This window comes from Columba livia, chromosome 5, assembly GCF_036013475.1.
Source record: "Columba livia isolate bColLiv1 breed racing homer chromosome 5, bColLiv1.pat.W.v2, whole genome shotgun sequence".
Lineage (NCBI taxonomy): Eukaryota > Metazoa > Chordata > Aves > Columbiformes > Columbidae > Columba > Columba livia.
This window is the reverse complement of record NC_088606.1, coordinates 25,934,641-25,956,587: the sequence shown is the minus strand read 5'-3', so window position 1 is coordinate 25,956,587 and position 21,947 is coordinate 25,934,641. Positions and strand designations below refer to the sequence as shown.

Genomic DNA, 21,947 nt, shown 5'->3' with positions numbered 1-21,947 from the left:
AAATTGGTAGAGGACCATGAAATACTGTGAAAGGAAGACGTACACATGGGTTACAGGACTCGCAGACCCACCTCTACAAAGAGGGGAATAAAGTCAACATCACACCTATATCATTATAATGTCTCACCAAGGAACAGTCATGTTCTGCAGAATGTATTAGCAGGTTTTTAATTTGTAATCAAATTTCAAGATGAGAATTTTCCTCTAGGGTACAGCAAAGGAAAAAAAACAAGATACAAACATTAGTGAATGCACAGGAATTGCTCTAATATATAACTATCAGTTACAAAGCATCTTTACCAGAAGGCACAATACAAAGTGTTAACATTCAGATTGTTCAATTAGAACAAGTAATGGTCACAATCATTAGAGCAAATGTTCTTTTCCATGGGTGCTTGCATGAGTTCTCCGCAGATCCCTCATGGCTGCATCATCTTCCACAAACCAGGAATAAAAATATAGGCTCTCCAGCTCCAAATGCACATGTTTAAAAACAGGGTGTACCAAGTCTTATCTTTCTCTAGTAGTGGGACCGACAATCCCTAGAGAATGTGACTGTGTTTGAGCAAATGTGACAAGAAGTCCATCAATCATCACAAGAAATATAGCTGTAGTCAGTAAAAGAGACCATCCACAGGCCTGGCTGCTTTGTGATTAAAAAAAATATGTTCTTTCCTCCTACTGACCCATCTCCTTACTCTCCCTTCCACTCAGATGCATATGATAAGGTGATTGTGTAAATACATATACATGCTTCTGTTTCTGCTTCCATAGTTTCATTATGCTACAGGACCTGTAGGCACATATCTGTTAGCACAGTGAAAAGGCACCAAACAACTTTCAGGTGTAACAGAATTGACAACAAGCTAGAGAATACAAGACACATGCATGACAGGAACAGAAGTTTTCAAGCCGTCAGAGGCACAATGAAAGTCACTGTACCACACGGGAATTTCTTTCATCCTCAGACAAGTAAATATGCTTTCCTAAAAAAACCTTAGAAAGCTATTTCCCAAACTGCTCAACAGTTGAAAGACTGACATTTTCAACTCCCAGACTTGGCTGTCATCATTGCACATGAAGTCACTTCTATGAGACACCCAAGGTGTCCCAGTTATGTCACTCAAAATGAGTACTCATCTTTGAGTAAGGTGAACTCAAAATCTTAACATAGAAGATAAAGAGGTAAAGAAAACTCTGCTACAAGATGTAGCCAGGAGTGAGTCACTAAGGCTGAAGATATTAAAGTGGAAACCAGAGTAATGTGCAAGTTTAGAAGGTCTGAAAGAAACACAGATTAAGACCAATCCCACTGTCTGTCCTTTCAATTAGATAGAGTTGTTTCATCTAGGATAGGTTGTTGGAGAAAAGTTGAGTTCAGCTAGACAAAAAACACTGACAGCTACAGAAAACCCAGACTGTGTGTTACATGATCCTGCCTGGTTTGCACAGAAATGGAGGTCCTTGAGAAAATGGAGTTTTCTATTCATTCCCAAGGAAATGCTGACAGTCAGGACAAAGCTGGGAAGTGCAGCATAGAAGGACAAGGGCACCAGGAACAGCGTCTGCAAAGGCTGATTTAGTTTCCCATAGTTGGCATAACCACAGCAGGTTTGGTAACTGTAGCATCTTCCTCTTTCCATTGAGAAATGATGGTTTTCAGCTGTGTGTAGAACTGCACTCCCTGGAGGAAAGGAGAGACACAGGGATCAGATGTTTGGCCTTAGGAATTCTTCAGGTCTGCACTAGTGGTGTTTCAAACAGTTTCTGCGTTATCTACAGGGGGTTGAGTTTTCCTCTGTGGGAACAACTGCTGTCAGCCTGTTCTCTTTACCAGTTCCCCAAAGATTCTGGTTCTGTGAGAAACCTTGTTATTTAGTTTTTGTTCCCCTCTAAAATCTCCTAAAAAATACTTGGCTTTTTACATCTGACAAGAAAAAAAAATGTTGGATATTGTAACATGCATTGTGGTGGCTGTGATCACTGGCTGGTCTTCAGTTTCCCAGTTGAGATGGCTTCAAAGCTTCTTTACTAATGAGGTCTGACAACCATTTCCCCATTGCCATTTATAATGTGATTTATCACTATTTGATCCAGTAGGTAGCTCTGAATCAGTAAGTTACCTGTTTGCCATAGAAATTGGTGTCTCCTCTGAAAGAAGCACGAGAGCCAGTGAAAGAGAACATAGGCAGAGGTACTGGGATTGGAACGTTGACACCCACCTAAAGCAAAGGAAAGCTGCCATATTAATCACAAGAACCGGCAGATTGCAGAGCACTCTCAAAAATCTACTACATTTTGATTCCTTAAGTCTGAGGCTGGGTACTGCTGCCTGAGTAGCCACTACAACTGGCTGGCTAGGAGTACTAATAGCAACAATTCTAGCTTGAACATACCTGCCCCACATCTACTAAGTGAGAATACTTCCGAGCTGTGGCTCCATTGGACGTGAAGATTGCTGTTCCATTTCCATAGGGGTTACTGTTCACCAACTCAATGGCATCATCCAAACTGTCTGCTTTCAGAACTACTAAGACGGGCCCAAAGATTTCCTCCTTGTAGCAAGTCATGTTTGGCTGCCAAAACAAACAGCAGAAAAAGCAGCTTGTGTATAAGATATAATAAACAGGATATAATAAAAATATCCTAGTAAAGGGGATATAATAAACATATATGCTACTAATGCTCAGGATATTCCTAGGATCAGCCATGGTACTGCATTGCCATAGGCCATCCTTCAGTCCTCCTCACCTTTTCACCATTTCCCACACCCTGCCATCTATCTAGTTCACCCAAGAGGGCATCACTTCTCATCTTCAGAGCCGTTTCTGCTTTCACTGCCTGCCTAGCCTCCCTTACAGGTCTACTCTGACCAAAGCTGATCCAGGCTGGGTTTAATTCAGGATAGTTTACTTCAGTTCTTGTCGACAAAGTGGCTAGAACCTGCTATCCTGTCCAACTCAGTGTCCAGGATTTATGTCTGATAATTAGCAACATATGACAAATACCAAAACACCAGTTAGAGAGTATTTCAATCACAAATAGCTAATGCAGCAAACTACAAAACATTCATTTGACAAGTTGTAAGTTTTATGTGGGTTACAATATTACTAACCACTGTATAAGAAAACTAAGAAACACAAAGTCTCAGTGTAACTTTTACCTTTGAATACCTAACAATGCTTTATGACACATCACAGGAAAGTGAAGTACTTTAAGATGTTTAATGAAAATAAGGCAAGAAAATTATGAGACGGATTAAAAGTCTGAATTATAGAATAGTATAAAAATCAATAAAATCCTAAGAATAAAAGAGCACAATAGCAGAACTATCAAGATTGCTTTGCTGTCATGGAATCATTCACCAGAAGGCCCACGAGGAACTGAATACTTTAATATTAAGGAAATTGTAGTAGCTAATTGTGTCTTGTAGAGAATATTCCCCCACAGTAGTGTCCACCTGTTGCACACCATGCATTATACTGAGGGGCTGACTCAACAAAGTTGCAAATATATTCAACAACAAAGAGATTTTAGACCTTATATTATTCCCGTTAAGACTTCCACAAACATTTAACCTTTGTTTCTGCAAGTCCTTAAACTGCAAGCTGCAGGAATGTATAACGGAAGACGGAAAATTGCAAGTTTGGCTGTTCACCTTACTCTCCCTTAGGCATCTGCTGCTGCCCATTACTACAGATAGTACACTTTGCTCAATGGACATTTAGTTTAACACAGCACAAACTGCCCATATCTTCTTTAAGTTGCTTGCAATGCATTCAAGTTAAGATCGTTAACCTCATTCAGGGTATGTTGCACTACTGCAAATTCTTTTATCACCTCCACAACAGCATTGCAATAAGCACTTCACTGGAATTGTGCAAGGGAAGGCTGAGCCATTTACGGGCTTTCTGCCTGGTGAATATTGATTACTGACTGATTTGGGGAACCCATTTTTCCATCGACCTTGCAATACACACTATCAAGCACTGGTTTTGGTCATCTTACCTTGACATTGGCAAGGATCGTTGGCCCAACAAAATTGCCATTTTCATAGCCCTTCACTTTGACATTACGTCCATCCAGAAGAAGGCTGGCACCTTCTTTTACTCCTGTCTCAATCAGATGGCAAACCCGTTCCTTAGCTTGGGGACTGATTAGTGGCCCTAGATCTGCTCCAGGCTGGTCTCCTGTGAAGAGGCAGAGACGCCAAGTTTTTAGCCCAGACAGCTTCCTCTTCACAGCCATCATGGAGATAACTACACTGACAGGAAAATATCTGAAAATCCTAATGCGTCTGAGACACAGAACAAAGATTTGAGACATTAATGCACAGAACTGACAGCCTGAAACTCTTATAATCCACAAATAAGAGAAGTGGTAAACATAATTTTAGATCCCCATGAAGCCAAAATTCAACAACAGATACTTCTCATAAAGGAATTTTTTCCCCTTTGCAGAAATTTATTGAACATAAACAAAAGATAATTCTCCTACAACTAATAACAGTCTAGTTTTCCCAAAGTACCTGTTTCCATTTTTCCTTTTTATGGCATGCTTACTACAAAGTGGAAAGGTATAAGTGAGGTTGCTGTATAAATGGTAGGTTTGAGTTAAACATAAGACATAACCTCAAAGCTCCAGTTAAAACAAGACCGATCCATTAAACCTTGCATCACAGTCATACTGCCAAGCCTCCCTACAAATTCCTAACTCAAGTCTAGCACAATCCAGACAATCTGCAAGCTCCTACCCCTACATATCAAACCTAGGCTGCTAATAGCTCCAAGGGACATGCTTTAGTATGGCAAATACATCAACCTAAAAGGCTACAGTTGTACAGAAGTCAAGTACTTTAGCACAGTCTGTACCTGCATTTACACGTAGATTTTTGGCTCTGTCCACAAGCTCTGGCAGCCATTTCTGAGCTTCTCCCACTAAAATTGCTGTAGACAGGGCCATGCAGCGTTGGCCAGCTGCTCCAAAAGCAGCTCCAACCAGCTGGTTCAAGGTGTTCTCTTTATTGGCATCAGGCATCACCACACCGTGGTTCTTGGCTCCCTGAAATACAACATGTACACAGTCTCCCATTATTAATCATCCCAGCCCAGTTCTTCTCTAGCTCTCTGGCAATACCTTCATGTAGTAGCTATGACTCTGCTACCAACAGGCTGGCATGAAGGGCAGCCTCGTCACTTAAGTATCAGTGGCAAAGTCAGCTTCTGCTGCCGAGTGCCTTGGTCTCTCTTAACATTCACAGGAGACAGAGGCAGTCTGTGTGCTGAAGTGTGCTCCATTCAGAGGCATTACCATGTTGGCCTGGACTCTCTTGCCATTCCGGGATCCTCTCTCATAGATGTACTCGCCAGCCTGATTAGATCCCACAAAGCTGATTGCTCTGATATCCGGATGGTCACAAATGAAATTCACAGCTTCAAATAGGAAATAATACATTATAACTGTGGTGCACAAATGCTTCCCTCTGTTCCCATCCCCACAGTGCTAAATTTATGTATCTTTCTTACTGGAATTCTTGCCTCTGTTTCCTACATCTGAGTTCCCCCACTGCCTGTCTATGCATCTCTCCAGTAATTTCTCAGCACGTATACTCCTGACCTCATCCTCATACACCTGTCTCTCTGCCATCTCTTCATGCTTTGGGCATCTCTCAAGGTGCCTGAGCAATGCTGAAGCCAAGTTACTGTTGTCTATTTGTATCCTCATGTTCTGAACCTACTTCTGCGCTGTGAAAATACCATGCTAAGAGCTAGAATACCGGCATCCACTGCATATTCAGTGAGGCATTTAATAATTGTTTAGGCTTCCTTGGGAAACCAAGATGATTTATCTACTTATTTCAGTTGGATCTTAGGTTGCTTAATAGAATTTGAGCACTTACATGCCTTGGGAAATTTGCCTCTAGCCCCCAAAATTTGGTTCACTAAATTCCTGAAAGATTTGGTGCAAGATGGCAAAGAATCTCCCAGTTAGCTCCCTTCACCTCCATCAAGAGGCCTAAGCATCTGTCCAAACCTATCTAACAGCAGCAGTATCAGACTCTCCAAATGGCACCTCCACTGAACATACAGCACAACACACACTCCAGCCATGTCCCAAGAACAGCTACTAATACCTTCATGTTGTCCATGGATGATATTCAGGGTCCCATCAGGGGCACCAGCATCCTGAAACAGCTTGGCAAGGAACATGAGTGCTCCTGGTACACGCTCTGATGGTTTCATCAAGAAGGTGTTTCCACAAACCATAGCCATGGGGAACATCCAAAGAGGGATCATGGCTGGGAAATTGAACGGTGCAATTCCAGCACACACGCCCAGAGGCAGACGGTAGGTGTAAGTGTCCATGTCTTTAGTGATGGAGGGCATGGTCTCTCCCAGTATGAGGGATGTCACACTGCAAGCATGTTCAACCACCTCTGCAGCAGAAAGGGCAATATGCCACTGGATGATCTGTTAATAATTAGTACCCAAACTCCCTTCTTACCACGGCCTTGACCCAAGTCTTTCTTCCAGCTTTTTTTCCCACAAATTAAAACTCATTGTGCTACAGAAAATCCCTTTGCTCTGCCAAGCAAGCTAATTGTGAATGGATTCTCTCTTGAGTGCATTATATGTCATTGTGATAGAAGCACAGACACAACAGCCCCAGTAAAAGAAGCACAGGGAGAGTATTATTGTGCCACCTGGGACTCAACCTTAGACATCTGAGCATAAGCAAGAAATTCTTATCCCTTCACAGCAATTTGTAGGATCTCATAGGAATAGGAAGGATCTAACAACATGGAAGTGATTTAAGGAAACTCTGTCTAAGGGAACAGTTCGAGTTACAATTGTGTCTTTCCTTTCAATAGGAGGTTATGGAGGGAGCTACGTGTACAGACTCCCAGAGCAATCAGTTGCTCAGGAGACCTCCTCACTTCCTATGGGTTCTCAAAGCCCCTTTTTTAACAGGAGGAGCCAGCAGCTTACGGAGGCCTCGGAACACATCTCCCTCAGCATCAGCCAGGGTCTTTCCTTGTTCAAAGGTGATGAGTTTTGAAATTTCTTTCTGCAAATGGAAAACATTACGTTTATTAATGTTAGAAAAGTGCCTGTCCATGAGATACAGTGCAGGAATAAGACAGTTTAACAGAGGGTTGAACATCACAATGAACACTCTAAGCAGAACCTGCAAAAGTCTACACTGACTGACTTGCTCCTCATTGACAAGAAGCCAATAAGCCACACAGGTGACATTTTAGAAAAAAATACAACCGTGGGTTGGCTTGTACTCGATAGCTTTTAGGTGTCACATCACAGACACATCAAAAAAGCAATCAGGGAAATCCAAAGACATAGTAACATACTTCTCACTTGTCTTTATCAACTCATACATTCTCCATCAAGGCTGAAAATTCCTCTGTGGTTTTTTGGTAAAGGGACAAACACAGAACAATATTCCGTAAGAAGCACTGGCTCTCTGTTCCCATTTGATGGAGAGTGCTTTGCTACAACTCTTGAGGACAATGTCTCTGTTGGCTCCTCAATCATGGCAACAATGCCTCATCACAAACTCTGTAAACCCCGAGCCCCTCAGTTTAATTGCTAAAGTCAACTGCAATGCATTAAGCAACAGCCATCACACACAGTCGTGGTGTCTCACCAGATTGTCTTTGATGAGTTGTTGATAACGCAGGAAGATTTGCTGGCGACTCAAAACAGATGTTTCTGACCAGTTCCAAAATGCCTTTTTGCAAGAAGCCACAGCTGCCTCCATCTCACTGGTTGTGGCTTTTGGTACACGGCTAACCACTTCATTTGTGGCCTGAAGGAAAAAACAAACCATCAAAACTCAATATTTTCCATCTGTCCTGCCAACCATCCAACAGTTGTTTCACACCACACACCTAATATCCTTGTTCTACAAGGAGCTGTACTTCTGAGAGGAGGGCACAAAAGAGACTCCTTCGTTGGTGCACACAAAAGGCCTGGGCTACAACTGGAATAGTTCTGAAAACCTGCAGTCTACCACATCTCAAGTTAGGCACCCAGAAAGCTACAAATGCAGTGCCGATTTCCAAGTTGGAGTTGAAGTGACTTGTCTGTCTCGAGGCTTCTAGATAGTATAAGGCAAAGGTTCTGTGGACCACGGTCCTTTCCCTCTGCATCATCTTGGCTCATTTGCTGTCCCTCTTGCACATTAAATGAGGCAAGGTTCCTTTGGAAGAAGCAGTACATGACCCTGCAGTTGGCACTGATGTTAGCTTACCAAGACCACTAGGCCAAAGTAAGGTTTTCACAAGCAAACTTAGTTCTATAGTATTTTAACTTTAAAAGCTTGTCTTTGGCAGTTTAACCCCCTTCTAATGCACTCTTAAAAATTAAGTCTGCTTTGACATGATAAAATGATCAGGACCATCTCTAAGAGAGAAACTACTCAAAACAAGAGAAAGAAAATTAAAGAACATTGGTTGCCACATAAAGACCAAATGAGCTTCATGAACTAGCACACTGTTCTAACCACTTCCACAAAGCAAATAAAAATAGGGCTTTACAGAGAAAAGCTTCAGAAACTGCTGTCCAAACGCTTACCTTACTAGTGGGGTCAGAACTCTGACTGTAACCTCATTTCCAGTTGTCTTTTGTGGAGGACTCAGACAAGTACAAGTGTTACTAATCTAAGATTAATTTGCACTGCATAGCATCCAGACTCTAAATTCACTGTGAATACTGTGGCTCACAGACAAAAGCTCTTTGAAAGGAGAGGAGCTTCAGTGGTCAGGATTTTTTTACCTTGGTCTAAAAGTGAAGGCAGCGACAGTCTCTGTCAGGACTTCACATTTATAGAATCATAGAATAGTTTGGGTTGGAAGGGACCTTCAAAGTTCATCTGGTCCAACTCCCCTGCAATGAGCAGGGACATCTTCAACCAGATCAGGTTGTTCAGAGCCCCATCCAGCCTGGCCTTCAATGTCTCCAGGGATGGGGTATCTACCACCTCTCTGGGCAACCTGTGCCGGTGTTTCACCGCTCTCATTGTAAAAAGTCTAGCCTGAATCTCCTTTCCTTTAGTTTAAAACCATTACCACTTGTCCTGATTCAGCTGGCATCAAATCACACCTGGTTGATTTCACATACAATGTTAAAGAAACCCTTCAGAAATTTGACATACTAATCACAGAGCCTTTCTATGAGCAAAAAATTTGCAAGCAGAGTTTCAGCTTCCTTTCTGGAGATCAGGGTTTTGCTACACAGGGAAGATAAAGGAGATCATTACTTTCCTAAGACTGGCATTTCATGTGAAAAGGAAATTGAGAAGCAATTACACAGTGCTAAATCCATCTTAAGCTCCAAGTATAAACCTTTCTTAAGAAAAGTACATACTTTCCCCATTTGCCAAATGCTGGAACAGAGGCACAGAACCTTGTTGCATAGTGATCGCTAATAGATAAGCTGAGCCCATTTAACTTACCGGGTTGTGGATATCAATCCATTCAGTAGTTTTGGACTCAACAAACTTCCCATCAATGAAGAGTTTGGTTGTTGGCTGTGGAAGACAAAACACTGGACAGTGAGTGATCTTTGTCTCAAGGTGCCTACACACCAGTGTGCCCCATTACACGCAAGCCTTCATCATTTACCACTATGCTGCCCACTAGAGAGTCTAGATCCAGTATTTACAGGCATAAAATTGGACTTCCCCTGCACCCCACTTGGTTCTGCAACTAAGAGCGAGGAACTGTCCTGGCAAACAGCACAGAAAACAGAACCTTCCACCTCATACGCCAAGGAGAGAAAAAGAGCGTTTGGAATAAGGTGTTCAGGTAAATGTAGGACAGAGAGTAAAGCAGAGGTGGAAGCTGTAACTAGCACTGGATAGGCAACAAACCCCTATCATGCAGGAAAACTGTATATGTATAAAGACTATAAATTAAGAAACTAGAAACTGGGAGCTGAGAGTGGGGGGTAAGGGGAGAAAACTAGGAGAAAGCAAGCACCAGTTAATTATGTCACAAAACAGTGTCTTGGGGAGAATAGATAAGAGGAAGGGGAAACAGATCTACTGTGTGAAGAGAAATGAGACAGATCAACAGAACTGGGATATAAACCCAAATATACCAGGGAACTCTGTGAATAGACTAGGATGTGGAATTATGAGAGGCAGATGAGTATTGGGATGCTATCCAAGGTGTAATGAAGGGAAACAGAACAGAGGAGGATCCAGGAACATAAATGGTGTTGGCTGGACAAGTAGTGACAGTGAAAAATAAATGAGAGCGAAAAAAGTGAACAGCAATGAGTTGGGACAAGCTCAGAAAGCTGGGATGAGAAGTATAAAGTAAGACTGTTAATGGATAAGCAAGACCTAGTGATTTGGGAGGTAACACCAGGAGAGGCTCAAAACTAAAAAGTTGCAGATGATTATGTAGCTGGAATTACACTTGGGAGAAACAGAAGTCTGTACCTATGAAAACAGAGTTCTCTCTAGAATCTGGAAGGAAGCACAGGAAATCTGAGATCTGAGTCCTTTGACTGAGTTTTCTGACTGTAAGAAAAGGTCTTCTAGTGCTGGTCTGAAGAATGATAAACTCCTACTGCTATCAGTCAGACCAAGTGCCGCGTATCTGCAGTGGACCTACAAGCTCCAGTGTTTTATGACCCATGCAGACTTCAGTGCAATGGAATTTATGTTTCATCAAATTGCTTTAAAACGATAGCTAGAAAATTGCACATATAACAAAAAAATATTTAAGCAAGGCAGGAAATGCTGAATTAAGATTGATCACACTTTTTTTCATAAGATCACCACCTTTTTTCTCAGTAGAGAATGAGCCTGTCATGGGAACAAGGACTGTAATAAAGGAGACTGAATAAAGGAGACCGGTCAGCCTCAACTCTGTCCCTGGGAAAGTAATGGAACAGCTTATCCTTGGTGCCACCTCAAGGCATATCAAGGATAAGAGGGTTATTAGGGGCAGTCAGCATGGCTTTACCAAGGGTAAGTCATGCTTGACCAACCTCATAGCCTTTTATGAGAATGTAACAAGGTGGATGGATGATGGCAGAGCGGTGGATGTGGTCTACCTTTACTTCAGTAAAGCCTTTGACACAGTCTCCCACAGCATCCTCACAGCTAAGTTGAGGAGGTGTGGAGTAGACAATAGAGTAGTGAGGTGGGTTGCAAACTGGCTTAAGGAGAGAAGCCAGAGAGTGGTAGTCAATGGTGCGGAGTCTAGTTGGAGGCCAGTATCTAGTGGAGTGCCTCAGGGGTCAGTACTGGGGCCAATATTATTCAATATATTCATTAACGATTTAGACGAGGGAATAGAGTGTACTATCAGCAAGTTTGCTGATGACACTAAGCTGGGAGGGGTGGCTGATACGCCAGAAGGCTGTGCTGCCATCCAGCGAGATCTGGACAGGCTGGAGTTGGGCGGGGAATAACCTAATGAAATTTAACGAGAGAAAGTGTAGAGTCCTGCATCTGGGCAGGAACAACCCCAGGTTCCAGTATAGGTTGGGAAATTACATATTAGAGAGCAGTGTAGGGGAAAGGGACCTGGGGGTCCTGGTGGACAACAGGATGACCATGAGCCAGCACTGTGCCCTTGTGGCCAGGAAGGCCAATGGCATCCTGGGGTGTATTACAAGGGGGGTGGTTAGTAGATCGAGAGAGGTCCTCCTTCCCCTCTACTCCGCCCTGGTGAGACCACATCTGGAATATTGTGTCCAGTTCTGGGCCCCTCAGTTCCAGAAGGACAGGGAACTGCTGGAGAGGGTCCAGCGTAGGGCAACGAAGATGATTAAGGGAGTGGAGCACCTCCCTTATGAAGAAAGGCTGAGGGAGCTGGGTCTCTTTAGTTTGGAGAAGAGGAGACTAAGGGGGGACCTCATTAATGTTTATAAATATATAAAGGGTGAGTGCCATGAGGATGGAGCCAGGCTCTTCTCGGTGGCAAACAATGATAGGACAAGGGGTAATGGGATCAAGCTGGAACACAAGAGGTTCCGCTTAAATTTGAGAAGAAACTTCTTCTCAGTGAGGGGGACAGAGCATTGGAACAGGCTGCCCATGGGGGCTGTGGAGTTTCCTTCTCTGGAGACATTCAAAACCCGCCTGGACATGTTCCTGTGTGACCTCACCTAGGCGTTCCTGCTCCAGCAGGGGGATTGGACTAGATGATCTTTTGAGGTCCCTTCCAATCCCAAACATACTGTGATACTGTGATACTATTTGAAGAATCACAATTTAGCTGTTCAGAACTTGCAGAGTGTACAGCCACAGATATCGGAAGAAAAAAAGACACTTTAACAGTTAAAGTTGTTAGATACTGTCCAAAGGAAATCAGATCCTCTCTCTGCCATAAACAGCTGATATGAGACCACTGCACACATCTTGAAACAATCTTCTTTCACACCTTACCATTAAGCACATAATCTATATTAATTTTCACTAATCTTATTGAAGAGATACTATACACGGTAAAAGCAATCTAAAAATCAGGAAAAAGTGGCTGGTGCATATGTAGTACAATGCGTGGTACATAAGGAGCACGGAATCAGGACGCCACTGACCGAACTCCCACGCCGCCCCCGGGTGCACCCCGCGGAGCTCGCTACAAGCAGTGACGGGGCCGATGCCCCGAGCGGCTGCAGCGCGGAGGGGCTGCCCAAGCGGGCGCTTCTTTGCTCCGTAGTCAAACCAACCCGACATTGCGCTTGCACCCCTTCCCTCCCGTTGCCCTCCGTGCGCGGGCAGTCCCGGAGGTTTGTTCCTGAAGCGCCAGCCGGGAGCCACGGGCAGGGGAAGGGAGCTGCAGAAACCAGCTCACGGGAGAAGCCCTGAGAGGAGTGTCCGGCCGGCTGCGGAGGGTAGCGGCGGCGCCCTCCCCCAGCCCGCAGCGCCTCCTCAGCCCGGGCCAAGCCTCCCCACAGGCCCCGCGGCCTCCGCCAGGTCCGCTCCGCGGGACGAGCACTTACCACCGAGGAGGAGAAGGACGCGGCGGCTGAGGCGATCCAGGAGGTGCCGGCTCTCCACGGCAGCTGGACGGGAGGGAAAGCACAAACCAGCCCGGTTCCTCAGGGCTGCCGACTGCCCCCCCCCACCCCCCCCGCGGCTCCATCGACTGCTCCCCGCTCGGGACCGGCCCACGCACGAGGCCCCGGGGCCAGGTGGGCCGCGACCCCCCTCCGCCTCCGCCTCCGCCTCCGCCCCGAGCCGCGGGACCCGCCGCGCGGCCGGCGCCGCCGCCTCACCCTCAGCGCCACGCGCCGCCCGCCCCAGGCGCCGCGCGCCACAGCCGTCGCCATCCCGGCCGAGGGTCGCTGCTCCGCGGCCCCCGACGGCGCCACCGCCCACCCGGAGCACCGCCCCCGCGCGCTGATTGGCCGCTCGCTCACCGGCCTCGCCCGCTCCGCGCCCCCTCTGGCGGGGCTCTCGCGGCCCGTAGCCAATCGCCGTCAGCAAGCCCTTCCTATCCCGCCTTCCGCCCCTACCGCCCCCCGTGCCGGGCTGTGGATTGGCCGCGAGAGCTCAGCCGCCCGCTGGCCGCCAGAGCCCGGATTGGCCGAGCACCGCCCAGCGGCGACGCCTCCTGGCGGTCGCGGCGAGAGGGACACGTGGAGTTCGGGGGTGGTTGGTTTTACTCGGTCGGGCTCGGCCGCGGTCACGACGCGTCACGTGAGGCGGGCAAGATGGCGGCTCCCGCGGACGGTAAGGCGCGGGGATGGCGGCGCCGTCCCGCTCCCGGTCCCGCCGGCTGGGCCCGGGCGGTGCCTCACACACCCCCCACCCTCTTCCTCTTGCAGGCGCCGACCTGGAGGCATCGCTGTTGAGCTTCGAGAAGCTGGACCGCGCCTCCCCGGACCTGTGGCCCGAGCAGCGTAAGTCCGGCGGGCCCGCGGCCCTGTCCGCTGGGGCCGGGGACCGGGCCGGGGGGCTGCGGGCAGAGGCGCTGACCCGCCGCTGCCCTTCGTTTTGTCTCCACAGTGCCCGGCGTCGCCGAGTTCGCCGCTTCCTTCAAAAGCGTGAGTGAGCACCCGTGCGGCTTCGCGGCTCCGGTCCGTCAGCGTAACTCGGTTGTACCTTCAGGATGGGGTAGCATCGTCCTTTCAGCTTTATCATCTCTTTATATATATATTTTTATACCGTATTCAATTTACTATAAATGAGAATAACATCTGGGAAGACATAACAGATTTAAAACTTTAGGAAATCTCACTTTTCATACTGACTTTGGCTTCCAGGTGGTAGTGTGCTGATTTTAACTCTGGGCCAGAGAGAGCTAGAAAACAAGGTTAAACGTAAAAATATCTCGACAGAGCACCAGGAAAACTCTTATTTTTTGCTGTCAATGTAACTAGTTTTCAATATGAGATCAGACTGCAATGTATAATTCTAAAATTCACTTATCTGAGCTTGAACTCTTCTTTCAAAACAGCCTATTACAAGTTCTCCTCCCAAATGGATGGCTGAATTGGAAAATGATGATATCGACATGTTAAAGGGTGCGTATGGACATTGTGGGCAGGAAGTAACATTGCCAGAGCACATGGGAATTCAGTACTCTCTTAAGAGGCTTAAACCACTTGTTCTTTAAATGTTCTGGAGGTGTCCCTGTGGCTTCAGGTCTTTAGCACTCACGTTTCCAGAATATCTAGCTCAGGAGTCTCTTGTTAACGATATATATTTCTCATTAATCCAGTTATCTGTAAGAGAAGATATCAGTGGCGGGCTGATTTTTCAGAGCACGCAGTTGAAGCAGTGTAATGTTACATATATTTCACTTACCTCGCTTATCAGTCTCTCACTGCATAAGTATTGTGGGTGTCTTCTGTATTTTAAGAAGTGTCATGAATTTTTTGGTGGGCCTCAGCTAACCGAACTTGGTGAGCAGCTTAGACTTGTTGATTGACGTGTTCAGAGATGCTCTGTGCATGTGTCTTCACTTACAGATCCCAGATCTCTAATCGAGCGGTAAGGCTATGTGAGCAAGCTACAGAAGGGCTAGCTAGTATGTAGATTTGTTGCATGTTATAGCTATTAGTTTGCAGTAAACATCCTTGAGCGGGCTGTCTCTCATGTGAATTTCAGATAAGCTGTTCCAAAGTGAAAGTGGAAGAAATTAACTTTGACTTGCTGCAAGAAATGTGCTTAAGCACACATTATTAGTATACAGTAAGTCCATTCTCTTGCATACTCTTTTGTAGCTTGCTCACATAGCAATGTGAATTTACAAGAACTTCCAAAATATGGGGTAAGTTGCTCATTGCAGTGGTGGCAGATTACAGTATGAACCAGATCTGTGGCTTTTTCAGTAGAGAAAGCTGGTCTTTTCTTAGTGTATTAAAATCAGGGGTGGCATCAGCTTGAATTTTGAACTCTGTTCGCTGGAAATAAATCTTGTCAGAAGTGACTTGAAAGTGCTCTGTGAAGTAGTAAACTGGTAAACTGTCACTAGAGGGCTACAGACAGTGTTCACACTTTTCTCTCTTAGAGCTGGGGAGCCTCACTACAGCCAACCTGATGGAAAAAGTCCGTGGCCTGCAGAACCTGGCTTACCAGCTGGGACTGGATGAATGTAAGTGCTGTATGCAGACCTGACAGACCACGCTGCAAATCTTTCCACTGAAGTGTGTGCTCATGGTGCATTTGTAGCTGGAAGAATGTGTTGGCAAGTTCGGCAAGTGTCTCACAGTAATAGTGACAGACAAAAGAGGATGAGGGAGTGAGGTAACATCTCTAACTTATCAGCCTACCTGTATGGGAGAAACAGCAGAAATAACGAGAGGTCACATGACAGCCTGCTGTTGTCTAGTGGCACAGAGACTTCTGTTCCTGACTTAATGTTGCCTTAGATAAATCAGGTCACTTTGCTTAATTTCCTGCTCAGATACTAAATCTATTTCTCAGAATACTTGTGGCAGTACTTCAGTCAAACTTCATGCGCTGTCTCCACAGTGAAACTTTCACTTGTGCATTGGGTTGTCCTATCCTTAGTGTTTGTATTATTTTCTGCTTCTGGAGCTGTTTTTTTGGGTTTTGTTTGTTTTTTTTTCCTGCACTCAATTGTGTCAGGAGGTGATGTTATTGAGTACTAAAGCTGACCTTCATCCTGCTTACAAACAGCAAATTTTTATCAGTTTTTTGAAGAAGGACCTGATTACATCCTCACATTCAGGACTCTGTTGTTAACAGATTGATCCAGCTTTGAGGATTTCAAGAATATTGTGTTTCTTTTAAATGCTACCTGTATGTTTGGACACATTGAATTTTTTTTTCTGCTTAAGTTTGCTCTAGCATAGACCTTAGTTGGAGTTACTCTTGTGCTACACAAAGCACTAAAAGTTTTAAAACTTAGGGGTCTTTTACCTTCCTTTCAGTCAATATGCTATTGACTGAAAAAGCAGTAATAAACCTTTGTAGTCTTCCTGACTGTAAACCTAGGATATCCTAATGACACCTTATTAACGAATCATTTAGCCTATTTTAACACACTCCCTGCAAGCTTATTTTACTTTCAGTGCTGACATCTGTTAAGACTGTGGAAAGCATTTAGTGGTGTAGAAGTATAACAATCTAAAACTGAGTCATATACAAAGATTGGCTGATGATTTGCTTTCTCAGTTAAGTTGTATGCTTAAATGTCAGGCAGCTTTGTCCTGCTAATGGAGCTTAAGCAGAGCCTGAGTTACATTGATGCGAACAAGGTGGTGGTTTCCTCAGCAATATTTGTTGCATGCATTTCCATTTATTTTTTTCTGAAAATGAATAAATAAATACAGAAAGAAGACAAAGTGAGCAAACAAATGAAATATGAGGTTATAACCTTTAGTCTGTAGTAACTCAAATATTGAATTTTCAAGCTGTATGAAAGCTCTCCATGTTTGTAACTTCTTCTCACTAAAGTCTATTTTCCTTTAGGCTACATTACACTCTTGATTTGTGTGTCTTATATTTACCTTAGAAAACTTTCACAGAAAATTACATATGGAGTTTGAACACAGCTGCTCAGGATTGTTTTTCCTAATACTGTCTTTAAGTTCTTTTCTCTTACAGACTTAAGTGAGAGAACAGGAAGAAAAATCCAAAAGATCTCTTAATTAAAGTTAAGGGTCTTGTGGTTTTGGTCCAGAGGTATTTGATAGGATTATATCTCTAGGTCTTGAAATTTAGTAGTCCCATTTTGACTTGACTATCGATTGAAACTGGCTGTCAAAACTAGGCTTGAAACCACGTCTGACAAGTCTCCTGTAGATGGCAGTGTGAGGCTTCAGAGAGAAGTCTTGCTGCTTTTGTATAAAACTCTACCGTTTTCAGTCATGATTTGAAGTTCTTCTTCCCAAGATTGTTTTTTGTGACATTTGCTGTTCTGAATGTGCGCTGTGGTTTTTGTTTTCTTGGAGGTTCTTTTGCATTATTTTCAAAGGTTTTATCTGTATTGAGTGTGAGAAGCAATTCTGTTGCATTGTGTTAGCAAATTTTCCTTCTAATTCTCCTCTTCTACATTTCATCTCAAATCCTTTCTATTTTTTAAAGACTTGTGTTTTCATCCAAGTTATTGGTAAAATGCTGTGCAGGACCAGAGTGATTCCTGCAGCATTCCATGACAAACGTATCCATTGAGTTACTTTGTAGTTATGTTGTGAGGGCTGTTATTGAACCAGTTCACAGCACACTTCTTGTTGATTTTGCATTAGAATTCATTAGGCAAAGTGACATGTGGGACAAGGTGCCTTTTGAAAAATGTATTCATCAAGGTGCTATTGCAACACTAAAACTGAAATCTGAGGAACTGATTTGAGATTAAGTTGGATAAATTAATAATTACTGAATTACATGCCTTGTTTCTTAAATTCATATGAACTGTCTTACTATTTTGTCTATATAAGTGGGCTTTCCTGACAAATTTAAAACAAATGTATTGAATACTTTGCCCATCTTCAGTGCTTTCATCTAGGAATAGCTGAATACTATTTTCTGGATTCCATGTTCTTATTATATGTCATTCCTGCTGTCCCTAACTTTTTGGCCATGGATTTCTCAGTTCTTCTTTTTGTTGCTTGCTTTGCACAGGTTTCTGTTCTTTACAACTTTCTCCCCTCTCTTTCCCATAGGGTTACCTGTACTTTCTGTACGCTTGGCTGTTTTGTTGAATGCCCTGTGTCTTCTGTGAATCAAATTGCATTGTTAACATATAACTTAAGTTTTCTTTCCAACTTGTTTGGTACCTGGTTTGATTTACAGTTGTTCTCCACTTTTAAAAGTAGCCAGTTTTACAGTCACTTGTCTGCACTTTAAGCTACATATTCTTATGTGATTTAAATGATTATATCTTAATTAGTGCAGAGTTCTGTGGAAGTTTTTCTTTATCAGGTGAAACTGAATAGGCTTGTCCTCCTTGGATTGTAACAGTGAGTTCAAGAAACACTTGACTAGAAACTTGAGAGCTGACTTTTACTGTTAGAGGTCTGAGATAGACTGACCGTCATTCAGGCTGCAGTAATGCTGCTGGAGCTTCCTCTGATGTTCTGTGTGGGCACCCGAGGAGTCGGGGTTCTTACCCTCTGTCGTGATTTCTGTGCAGTGTAGCATGGACCTGTTTAGGTTGCAGTAGCTTGATCTGCTAACACATCAGCCTCTGAGTGTGTGGGAAGATAATGTCAAAGGAGACCTTTGACAAATGAAATGGTTAATGCTATTTTTTATAAAGCCAGTTTCCCTCTTCCTTGTCTGGGGTTCAGTTACTTCTTTCTGAATAAGGTAACTGGTGATCTGTCCAGCCATGTTTCCAATTTTTCTAGCTTCAGTAGTACCTAATACAGTTAGTTCCTACTCAGACAAGTTGCTTATTTTTTGTGTTGTTTTACCTTTGTAGTTTAAAAATACTTCTGTTTGGCATTTCTTTTAACCAAACGGGTGAGTGAGCACCTTGCTTTTTAAAAATATATTTCTGACTGCTGGCTGCACGATCTCCTGTACTTCCATTTCTGGTTTACTAAGATGCAAACCACTAAGCTGCCAATAAAATATCGGTTTTCTTCCATAAATCAGAATTTCTTATTTGCACCATTTAATTTGCTGATGACTTGCACTGAAGATCTTTCTCGTGGATCAGAAAGGATCTCCAAGGTGACCATGGGGAATGCTCTCCTTCTAGCATGCTGATAGGTGGATTCTTGCTCACTCACGTCTGTTCCTTGCAGAATATTCTTCCCTTAGCACAGAATTCACCTAAAGGATAGCCTTCCTTGAATGAAGCAGGATGCTTGCAGCATGAACCAATGATTTAATTATTTTTTTTCAATTCTGCTCTTAAAGGATGAGCTATCCTGATGGCTCTGGTTTCTGTTTTTATTCTTTGCTACAAGGTGGTTCAGGAGTTTTCCAGTAGCTTCCAGGCTCAGGAACTGGTATCACTAATGAAATCTTTGAAAAATAAATTGTTTTTCAGCACCTCTTCTGAGGTTTCAGCTTGTGTTTCCTTGCCTCCCTTTTAAGCTATGTCAAATTCTACCTTGCCCTCTTGCTTGTTACTGCTCTTCTCTTTTTGCTTCAGTTCTCTCATTAGAGCTGCTGTTTTACTTCTGTTAAGAGTTTTTATTGGTTAGAATACATTGAAAATGTTTTTACTATTAAAAATCCTGCTTTATGTGGATTTTGCTTTCCCTGTTAATGTGGGTATTGTAAGGGCGGGAGGAAGAACAGGGCTCAGGGAACACACCTACTTTTAACAGTTCATGTAGTTATGGTGACTTTGGGAGACATGGTATCACTGCTGAACGTGAGCTGCAGCCAGTCAGTGAGTCTCTTCTCTCTTGTTGGCAGAAATCTGGCAGCGGGGGGAAAGGTATAGGCATATTGCCTTGTTGTGGGTTTTTCAGCCCCTTTCCTTGGAGCAGAGTAGTGAGCACTGCAGAATGAGGAGACCACAGCTGATGTGGCAAGCAAGAGGGAGGTTGTTCTTATCTGGGAACCTTGTCACAGATCTCAACTCAATGCTTGTGCCCACAAAGCAAGTTTCAAAGCCGTTTGTGTAAATAACTGCGAATTTAGATATGCAGCTCTGGTTTTTCAATGTATGACCCATTACAGCTTCTAGAGCAACTGTGTCAAAGTTGACTTTAGAAGATTTTTGAAGTCTTGGCTTCATGAGGTAGCAGCTCTGGGAAGTGCATACATTGCTAGTACACAAACTTAACTTGGTGTTTCTTATTATCTTTGGTTGCAGTTATTGTTAAAGATCTGCCCTGTCATCCTTTTGAATATACATGTACGGAGAGGGGTATCTGAGAACTACATACATGGAGAAAAAGATGTTTTTCTTAAAAAAAAAAAAAAAGAAAAGAAAGTGGGTTCCCTCCCCCTAAGCTCTGCCAAACTTTGGGACAAACCTATGTGTAAATATAACAGGTAGGATGGGGAAGCAGGAAAAGCACCATGTCACTGAAGATATGTGGTTGTCTAGGGATGTTCTGAAGTCCCTGCTGTTACTTTCCTGTGAATCTCTGATGTTTTTCATATGACACCTGCTATACTGGTTCAGAAGTCCTACCTGGTATCACAGCCATGTTTATAAAATCTGATGCCGGAGAGATTGTCTGGCTCCTGTGCTATCACAATATAGCTTTGGTGATATTGCCAATTGAAGACTTTCTGAAAAAGCTGTTCTTTTAAAGGCCTGATATGTTTGTGGAGGTAGTGGTGCTTTTGTGCAGTATCTGCCTTAAGTATTAGAAAATGTGGGATAACTGACCCCAGAGGTGTGAATACCATTTATGATTTTCCCGTCGGTGCTTTTTGCTAGTCTGCTGTCTTATGCTAGATTAATTTTTTTATTTGGAATTGAAGATGGTTTGTGCTTTTCCTCCTGTAAAATTAGGAATGTATGAATGACTCTGTTATCCGATATCAAATCCTCACACTCTTTCAAGAGCAATAAGACATTTACTGAACATGCTCAACCAAGTCTCCATACTTACAGTCCTTCATTGTTTTGTGTGCCCTGACTTGCACTGGATTTTAGCAACTTTGCACCTGTTTTCTTTGTAATGCTGATTTATTTGCTTGAACACATACAGAAAATAAAATACCAAGGGTGCAGTGGAAGAGCTGTTTGATGCTACCAATCAAGGGCTCGAGAATCAGACCTGCATGACCTAGGAGATGTCAGGTGAACAGCAGAAAGTTGACCGTCTTGTAGCACCACAGACTGAAAAAGGAAAAGTCAGGGTTTAGTCAGTCAGTGGTAGTTTTCCTTGATATTAAACATGAGTAGATGACTTTGAGTTTTTAGGCTGGAGACAACTGGTGCAGTACGTGACAAAGATCTGTAAAACTGATTAATGCAGAGAAGGTGTGAATAGGGAATGAATCTCCACTGTTTCTTGTAGGACGGGAGCCAGAGAGAATAAAATAGTGTGTCAGGACAGACACGAGGAGATACTTGTGCTGTGTGGTAAAGTCAGAACTCATCGCTGCTGAAGGCTGAGGGCACAGAGTTTATCTTACTCAGTAAATGAGACAAATTATTGGAAGATAAATCCATTGAGACTGTCTGACCGCAGAGAAGTAAGTCACGAGTGGCTTGGAAATCTTGGAGATGCAGGAAGCTGGAAGAGATTAGTGGGCAGGTACAGCTGTGTGCTTCCCTGCTCTTAGACTCTTCCAGAGGTGTTTGTCAGAATCGGGGTGGTGGGCTGGAAGTACCTTTTGTTTGGCAGTGGGTTTTTTCTTTGTTTATTTTAGTAATAGGCTAGACTGCATGGTGGTTAAGTAACTGCTACCAGAAATCACTGAGGTGTCCCCATACTGGAGAGGCCCTTCCAGAGACAGCAAGAGATGAATGGGCACATGAGTGAGGAACAGCTGCTTTGCTCCCAAGTTAAGCTGTCCTTGGTTGTGACTTGTGGTCCTCTGGAGCCTCAGCAGCCTCTGAAATTTCTGTA

At 43.8% G+C, this 21,947-nt stretch overlaps 2 protein-coding genes across 5 annotated transcripts in view; one reads left to right on the top strand and one right to left on the bottom strand.

The window, feature by feature from the left end:
- Positions 1-142: 142 nt before the first annotated feature.
- On the bottom strand, positions 143-13,410 carry ALDH6A1 (aldehyde dehydrogenase 6 family member A1). The gene is made up of 12 exons (XM_065063977.1): positions 13,257-13,410; positions 12,981-13,043; positions 9,472-9,546; positions 7,663-7,824; positions 6,990-7,068; positions 6,134-6,436; positions 5,311-5,432; positions 4,872-5,061; positions 4,009-4,190; positions 2,397-2,576; positions 2,124-2,222; positions 143-1,684 (listed from the first exon to the last, which is right to left on the bottom strand). Exons 1-12 carry the CDS (start codon positions 13,308-13,310, stop codon positions 1,580-1,582), a joined length of 1,614 nt encoding a protein of 537 aa, XP_064920049.1. The 5' UTR covers positions 13,311-13,410; the 3' UTR covers positions 143-1,579.
- A 100-nt stretch (positions 13,411-13,510) lies between these two features.
- The window catches only part of LIN52 (lin-52 DREAM MuvB core complex component), a 47,215-nt gene continuing 38,778 nt past the window's right edge, over positions 13,511-21,947 (top strand). For 3 of the 4 annotated variants that reach the window (XR_010472885.1, XM_065063998.1, XM_065063996.1), the window contains exons 1-5: positions 13,521-13,713; positions 13,809-13,883; positions 13,990-14,027; positions 14,441-14,507; positions 15,497-15,580. Coding sequence is in view for 3 of the 4 variants with exons in the window: in XM_065063998.1 (XP_064920070.1) it covers positions 13,695-13,713; positions 13,809-13,883; positions 13,990-14,027; positions 14,441-14,507; positions 15,497-15,580 (283 nt within the window). In the remaining variant the exon portion in view is untranslated. Of the gene's footprint in view, positions 13,714-13,808; positions 13,884-13,989; positions 14,028-14,440; positions 14,508-15,496; positions 15,581-21,947 lie in introns of all 4 variants that reach the window. The other variant, XM_065063997.1, reaches the window with a different exon arrangement.